General features: G+C 44.4%; 1 protein-coding gene across 1 annotated transcript; it reads left to right on the top strand.

Moving 5' to 3' along the window:
- Positions 1-276: 276 nt before the first annotated feature.
- Positions 277-679, top strand: LOC123837208 (small nuclear ribonucleoprotein E-like). Its single transcript, XM_045866109.3, has one exon. The coding sequence runs from the start codon at positions 281-283 to the stop codon at positions 518-520; it is 240 nt and encodes a 79-aa protein (XP_045722065.2). The 5' UTR covers positions 277-280; the 3' UTR covers positions 521-679.
- Positions 680-8604: the final 7925 nt, after the last annotated feature.

Here is an 8604-nt window from a genome sequence, read left to right on the forward strand (position 1 = left end):
AGCCACCCAGGCACCCCACATCAAGCATTCCTAATATATTATTTAATTCCATATCTCTGTGCTGATACTTAAGATGTGTCTTCTTCCCTGTGGTAGTCATTTCTTGCAATGTGTTTGTTGAGTTCCTACTTAGTTGGACAATGATGATGCTCCATGTTGCTGTTCTCATCACTATCATGTAATTTGCATGTCTAAGCTGTCCATTAAACTCTCCAAACCTCATATTGCTTGTGTCTTTGAAAATTGTGGCTTCCACCATGGCATACCGTGGCAGAAGGTGATGGTTCAGCCCATCAACCTCATCTTCAGATACTTGCAAACTAGATCTCGAATTCAGGTGTGGCTTTATGAGCAAGTGAACATGCGAATAGAGGGCTGTATCATTGGTTTTGATGAGTACATGAACCTCGTATTAGATGATGCCGAAGAGATTCATTCTAAAACAAAGTCAAGAAAACAACTGGGTCGGATCATGCTAAAAGGAGATAATATTACCCTACTCCAGAGTGTCTCCAACTAGGAATGATCAGTAAAGTGAGAAATTCTTGAGAAGGCCATGTAGTTTGTTTTTTTAGATGTCCTTTGTTGTGAGTGCAGTTCTAAAACATTTGTTCGTATTGTTTTGATTACCTTTATGTTATTACCAGAGGACAATAAATGCTGTGGGATTGCTTTTATTAAAAAAAAAAAAAAAGATTATTTATTTCCATTGGAAAAGCTTTGTGCTTCAGGTATGGCTAGATCCAGGAGTTCAGAAAATGTCATCAATCCTAGTCTTATTTTCTCCATCTCTTGGATCTGCTTCTCAACCAGGCTTCCTGTTGTGATAAATTTTCTTCCAGAAGCTCCAGTTTTATAATCTACCCACTTCACAATTAGAAGGCATTCCCTCTTCTTAAGAGTTTCAATAAAAGCCTCAGAATGAGAATACATTCATGTGTCTGTTTCTGAGCAACCCACCTTGGCTATGAGCATAATTTCATGCTCAAATTGTTCAGGTCTCTGTCAAATGCCCACCTTGGGCCTAAGGGTGATATCAGCTTTAGACCATGACCTGAGAGTGGGGGCAGATTGTTTTTCAAGGAAAATCAGGAACCTCTTACTAGAAGGGAGCACGGATGCTGGGTGGGCAGAAGAACAGATGCCTCACCCATTTCACAGATGAAGAAACTGAGACTTAGACCAAGAGGTTAAATCACTTGCCTAAGTCACAGCTGGTGAGGGAAGCCACCAAACTTCTGACCCAGATCTTGAACCCCAACGCCCCGCCCCCTGCTATGTACAATTGAGGCATGCTGCCCCGCATTGTCTCCTCATCACACTCTCTGGCTACTCCTGGCTTGGAGCTCGTCTTACTTTTAGGATGTCTATATCTTTGTACTAATCGTATTCTACTCCCTCTACCTTTATCAGTAGGGCTTCTTGGTTTATGGACCACCTTATCATTCACTATCTTGTTTGCTGTTCTCACAATAATTTAGGGAGGTGAGCAGAGCTAAGATTATTAACTCAGCTGTTACTGTTGTGCCAACCACTGCTCAGGGGACCTAAGCAGAGGCCCGTGGATGATGATGGCATGCAGTGGCTGCCTCAGACGGCATCACACCCTTGAACAGTAATTGTCTCCTATACTGTTTATTCCTCAGAAAGCAGAACGAGGTGAGCTAGCTGTGGATCAGATGGCAGACTCGTGTGTCCTGATACTAACCCTGCAACAGACAAATTTATCCACTAGCCACAGGCAGCTCTGGACCACGTCCCCTGGTGAGGTCAGACCCTGCCATGACCATGACGTAGGAGAACAGAATGGATATTGCGTGTGAGCAACATGGTCCTATGGGGAAGGGAAGGGAAGGAGAAGGGAGAGGGGAGAGGAGGGAAGAGAAGGGAAAGGGGCTTCCTTTCAACCTCTCCAAGCATGTTAAGTCACCCCTCCTTCCCTGGAGGGAGGGGAGATAGGGGTCCAGAGAAGCTGGGTGAGTTACCCCAGGGGAGCTCCTGCACTGAATGGAGAGAAATATCAAGATTGTGTGTTGATGCAGAGTCCTGGGCTCTGGGAGTCCTGCAAGGTTCTAGGGAGGCTGTCTTGCGCTGGCCCTCCAATTATTCACATACCACAGATGTCTGAGGGGAAGAGCAGGGGAAATGAGGAGGGACAGGCATTTGGGGGGTGTGAGGAGGAGGGAGGAGGCAGAACCCACAGAGGCACTGTCACCGCTAAAATCCTACCCTTTCACCAGGCATGAGGTAGTGGTTAGCTGCACGGGCTTTGGAGTCCAGCAAATGTGGATTTAAATTCCAGCTCTGCCATTTACTGGGGGAGATAAAACACATCCTGTGACCTCTTATGTCATATGGTTTTCATCTCTAACGTGGTGGTCATTACATCAACGTTGGGTGGTTAACATGAGGATTTAAAGAGATAGTGTCTGTAAAAGGCCTGGAACACAATATTGCTCAATAAAGCTGTGAGCAAAATCCAATTTCTTGGTCATGGTCTACAAACCCCACGTAATCTGGCCCTGTGTATGTCCCCTACCCTGTCTTCTACCCTCTCCTAGCAATTTATTGCACACTGTGCAAGCACACCGGTCTTCTTTCGGCTCCTCAAACATGCCAAGCCCCTTCCTACCTCAGGGCCTTTGCACGTGCTGTTCCCTCTGCGCTGAGATCTCTCTTCCTGGGTTTTTGGCCTCACAGCCCCTTCTTACCACTAGGCTCTAACCTCCAAGGATACGTCTCTCATCTCCTTGTTGAGGTTTCTCCTCGCCCAAGCTCCTCTCTAGCACATCACCTTGTTTTACCTCTTCTCAAACATTTATCATTGTCTGGAATTTTCTGAAAACTTTTTTTTTTGTCTCTCTTCCATGGGCATGGGAGCTCCACGAGGGCAGAAAGCTCCTCCGTCTTGCTCATGCGGTAGTGCTGAGCAGAGCATTGAGGTAGTGGTTCTCCTCCAGGGGAGGGTGAGGATGGTGAAGGTGGCAGGGACCTTGGTGGTGATGAGGAGGACTCATTAATCTCCTCCTTCCTTCCCAGGCTCAGATGTTTGTTTTTTGCCTTTTCTGACCTACCTCAGCTTCAGAGCCCCTCCCTGGGTGTTGCAGGCATCTTGAGGATAACAGGCAGCGTGGGTTGCAAAGAACACAACCCACAGGGCGAGCTTTTTAGAAGGAGGCGGCTCAGCCTTTGGGAGGAAGGCAGGGCCCCGGAGACGATGATGTGAAGCAGTGGTGTTTTCTTGGCCCACGGCCCGAGATTCTGGAGTGAGTTTATAGAATGCTATCCAGTTATTTAATACTGCTTGTTACTGAACATTTACGTATCTCTCAACATTGGCCAGGCTCTTTTAGAATGCCTTTTATCGAATTTGCAAAGGGTTTCACAAATGTTTTTTATTAGCTATTATTAACCTGGCAGGGGTATACCTGCGTCAGAAAATGGAAAGTTTGCGTTTTGTGGGACAGGAATGCTTTTCATTCTCATATGTCTGGGTTCTCTGCTGATTGTGTAAATATCAAAGAACAAAACATCAAGGGCAACGTTTGGCCCTTCCCTTGGGCTAGCGGTACAGGGGATTTGATATGGGGCATAACAACTCAAAATCAACCAACGGGTTCTGAAGAGATTCTGGCCACAGCTTCTGTGGCTCAATTGGCCTTGCTGGAGGTCTTTGCATTCCTGCATGGGTCATCGCTTAAGCTCTCTGTGCGTATTTTTACCATTCATGGCATAACATCTGTCATTTGTTTTTGGCATTGGGCTGTGAGCTTTTTGAGAGCGGGGTCTACCTCTGAATCATCTTTTGGATCCTTAACACAGGACCTGGTGTGTAGTAGGTACTTCATTAATGTTTCTTGAATGCATAAATAGAATGAACCTAAATGAATAAACACTTGAAGCCTTGCTAATGGAGACACACACCATATAAAGAGGAAGCAATCAGCAAAAGTCAGGTCACCTACTGGCAGAGGTTAGCTTTTCCCTCTGTTCACGGGCTGTGTCTACAAGTGCTTTCCCTTTGTACCCGCAGCCCTCCTCCGGGGGCTAACCAGCCCCGGAACAGGAAGAAGAGCTAAGCTTGGCCAATGGCAAACTCCCAGGCTTCTCTCTCCCTGCCACAAAAAGCCCAAGCTCAGGTCACCGGGATGAAAATGTTCTTTCGTTAACTGGCTGTCGATCAACTCCTTGTATATCACCATGTTGCAATATAATTTTAGGAATGTCAAAAGACAGAACATTTCTAAAATAACAAAAACATTCCTAAAAATATGTTATATAAGTAACACATGCTTCTTGTAGAATAGTTAACAAATATAAAGCAAAAGAAGAAAATAGAAATCACCTGTAACCCCACCATCCAGAACTAATAGCTATTATTTATCTAGGATATATATATATATATATATATATATATATATATATATATATATATATAATCTCCCTGACACCCTCTATATAATTTATATAAGTGATTTTTGATTCCAAATATGGAATCAAACTGTACTACTAATTGTAATAGCTGATATTTATAGAGGACCTTCCTTGTGCAGGTATTTTTCTAATGTCTTTGTATGTTCTAGCTTGCTTAAGCCTCAAAAATAATACTATGAGGGGGCACCTGGGTGGCTCAGTTGGTTAAGCGACTGCCTTCGGCTCAGGTCATGATCCTGGAGTCCCTGGATCGAGTCCCGCATCGGGCTCCCTGCTCGGCAGGGAGCCTGCTTCTGCCTCTGACCCTCCCCCCTCTCATGTGCTCTCTCTCTCTCATTCTCTCTGTCTCAAATAAATAAATAAAAAAAATCTTAAAAAAAAAATAATACTATGAGGTAGGTATGAATATGACCATCCCCAATTTAGGGATGAGGAAACTGAGTCATGGGGAGGTTAAATAAGGTGGCCCATAAGCAATGGATCCAGTATTTGAATCTTGGCAGTTTGACCCCAAACTTTTTTCATTTAATGGTTGATGGGACTATCTTGCCATCCTAATCTTTTGTTCATAGCTATGGCTACGAAGTTTTCTATTGTACCACAATTCATTTAACCCAAGGGGGTAGACAGGTTTCAAATCATGTGCCAAATTAAATAAAGTAGAGGAAAAAAACTCACAATTTATTGCATTCCAGAATTTGAAAATTGAGCTATGATGTTCTGGTGTTAGCTTGCCCAGGCTGCCATAACAAGATACCGCACGGAGAAAGGCTCAGACAACAACATTTGCTGTCTCATGGTCCTAGAGGCTGTAAATCCAAAATCAAGGTGTCGGCAGCATTGGTCCTTCTCAGGGCCATGAGGGAAGGACCTGCCCCAGACTCTCTCCTCAGCTTGTGGATGGCCACCTTCTCCCTGTGTCTCTTCCCATCATCATCCCTCTCCTGTGTCCGACTCTGGGTCCCTCTTTTTATAAGGACTCCAGTTATATTGAATTAGAGTCCACCCTAATGATCTCATGTTACTTTGACTGCCTCTGTAAAGACTCTATTTTAATCCTTAACAGTTCTCAATTACCGCCATAAGGGCATTAGTCTGGATCATTTCTTTTTTTTTTTCTCTTTTAAAGTTTATTTATTTATTTATTAGTTTCAGAGGTAGAATTTAGTGATTCATCAGTTGCATATAACACCCAGTGCTCATTCTATCACATGTCTTTCTTAATGCCCATCACCCAGTTACCCTATCCCCTTACCTCCCTCCCCTCCAGCAACCCTCCATTTGTTTGTTTCCAGATCATTTCTTTTTTATTTTTCTTGATGAAACTAGTGATGTTTTGCAATTACAACCTGTTGTGCCAAAAAATTATGAAATATACTAAGGACATAGAAATCAGCTAATACTTCAGAAATTCATATACAGTGGGATTTCTAGGTCAAGGAATAAGAATATTTTTAAGACCCTTGACATTCATTGCAAAATTTCCCCTCAAAAGACTGGCCCATATGCTCTCAGCAAGGGCAACCTTATTCCTCCAGGGCTGGGATTCTGTTTTATTACCTTTGTTTACTAGGCCATGCCTGGCATCTATTAGGTATGCAATACATATTTCAATGTAAAACAGTTATATCATCCTGCTTCATTTTTTTAAAGCATGGGTATGTATATAGGTATATATTGCATGGGACACACTTATGCTGAAAAATCACTCATTTGTCTGAAACCCAAATTTAACCAAGTATCCTGTGTTTTTATTTGCTAAATTTAGCAACCCTATTCCTTTGTACAGGAGAAAGAACAGCAAGCCCTCACTGCTACAATCACTCATGGCAGTCACCAGCCCAGTGGCTGGCATGGAGTGGGACCTCTATAAAAGTTCATTAAAATAGCAATTTATTTCTCTCGACACTTTCCATGGCAGGCAGCTACCACTTATTTGAGCTCCTATGAAGTCTCAGGCATCTTAGAGACATTACTTCTAATTTTCACAACAACCAAGGTCAGGATAATTATGATTTACAGCTAAGGGAACTAAGACTTTAGAGGCTTGTGAATTTATCATCCCAGATCATGTGGAAAAGAGACTTGATTCCCGGCTGCTTGGTTGCTAAGCCCTGCTCCAGGCTGCCTTAAAACTGCTGAGAGGACCACTGATAGAGATACAATCCTGGTGATATTCATCCTTTTGTTCAACGCATATTTATTGAGCCCCTACTCTGTGTTCTGGCAGAGAGTATGATAGAGAACAACACAAAGTTGATGTTTCCATTTTAATAAAATAAATAAGCAAATAAATCATATAGTTTTGGATAGCACAAAATGGGATAAAGAAAATCAAAGTCAGGTAAAGGGCTGGGCACTGATGGGGGAAGCTGGGGTCTCATGGGGCGGAGGAGGTGATCCCTGAATGAAGGGGAGCATGATGGGAAGAATCAGCCAGTGAGAGGTCAGAAGAACAGCCAGTACAAAGGTTCTAAGCCAGGAATAAGCTTGGAAGGTTTGGGTTTTGGTGTTCAAGAAACAGAAAGAAGGCTGAGGCATGGAAGGTGAGGGGGAGAATTGTGGGAGATGAGGTTGGGGATGTAGACAGGGGCCAAACTGTGAGGGACTCTGTAAGCATGGAGGGCAGAGCCCATTAGGCTTTGTCTGCCTCACCCTCCTGGCCACAGGGCTAGACTACATTTCCCAGCCTTCCTTGCAGTCAGGTGTGGTCATGTGACTGAGCTCTAGCCAAGGGCATCTCTGATGGCACAGTGCTTATTGCTCTTTCTCCAATATGGTGACCTTAGAAACCCCCTGTTTAAGATGGTGGAGCCATAGAGGGCAGGAGCCTAAATCCTTGAATCACCACTTGAAGGTCAGCTGCCCGTTCATCAGGATCACTTGTTTGGACTTTATGTATTATCTTAGTTTGCCTGGGCTGCTATAATGAATACCATACTGGGTAGTTTTTTGTTGTTGTTGTTTTTTTTAAGATTTTATTTGAGAGAGAGAGTGCACGCATGCATAAGCAGGGGGTAGGGGCAGAGAGAGAGGGAGAAGCAGGCTCCCTGCTGAGCCAGGAGCTGGATGTGGGGCTCGATCCCAGGACCCTGAGATCATGACCTGAACCGAAAGTAGAGGCTTAATCAACTGAGCCACCCAGGCATCCCCATACTGGGTAGCTTTAACAAAGACATTCATTTCTCACTATTCTGGAGGCTGGGAAGTTCAAGGTCAGGTGCTAGCCCTCTTGCAGATGGCTGCCTTCTTGCTGTGTCTTCTTGTGGCAGAGAGAGAGAAAGAGAGAGCTCTAGTCTCTTCTTAGAAGTATACTAATCCCATAATGAGGGCTCCATCTTCATGACCTCAGTGGAACCTAATTACCTCTCAAAGGCCCCACTTCCTAATACCATCACACTGGTGATTATGGCTTCAATATATGACTTTTGGGGGCACACAAACATTCAGTCCAAAGCATATATGCAAGAAATGAACTTCTATTGGGTTTGGCTGCTGAGATTTGGGGATGTGCCTGATCCAGCTGCTAGTCCTGCCTTAACACCTGGATAGGGAGCATGAATTTTTTTTTCCTTTAAATATAATGGGAGCCCAGTGGAAGATGTTCAGCAGGAGCACAAGACAACCTGATTTAAATTGTGGCTGCTTTACTGTTTTGGACACAGTAGTCTGTTAGCTGACTTAGTGAGGGTGGGATTAATGAAGAGAGTGAGAATGTCATTTGTCAGTGCATCTGTGAGTCTCATTCTATTTTTGCAGCCAGGAGGCTCTTTGGCCCCTTCCAGAGAGATCTCTGGGCAGACACTGGGCAACCTGCTCAAATCATCTCTTGTACTGGGCAAACGGTCCCAACTGTCGAGCCTCCTGGCGGTCAGTCCTGCTGGCTCCTTCAGACAGAAAGTCTAGCTCCACTTCACACCCTTTGCAAGCCCATTCCTCTCCTCTCCCACTTCTCCACCTCAGTGAATGGTGCCCCATCTACCCAGTTCCTGAAACCCCCAAACTTAGGAGTCACTCAAACGTCTGGCTATGGCTGACAAAACCCTGATGATCTCACCACTTCCTACTCCGGCACTTTCCCACTTTGTCTCCGGGCCCTCTGTCCTTGATCACTTAGTGCCAGTCACACTGCTCTTCTTTCTGTTCCTCAGATAAAAGCCAGCCTGCCCT

This window comes from Mirounga angustirostris, unplaced genomic scaffold (genome assembly GCF_029215605.1).
Source record: "Mirounga angustirostris isolate CCGP_5_RB_7025 unplaced genomic scaffold, mMirAng1.0.hap1 SCAF_5, whole genome shotgun sequence".
NCBI lineage: Eukaryota > Metazoa > Chordata > Mammalia > Carnivora > Phocidae > Mirounga > Mirounga angustirostris.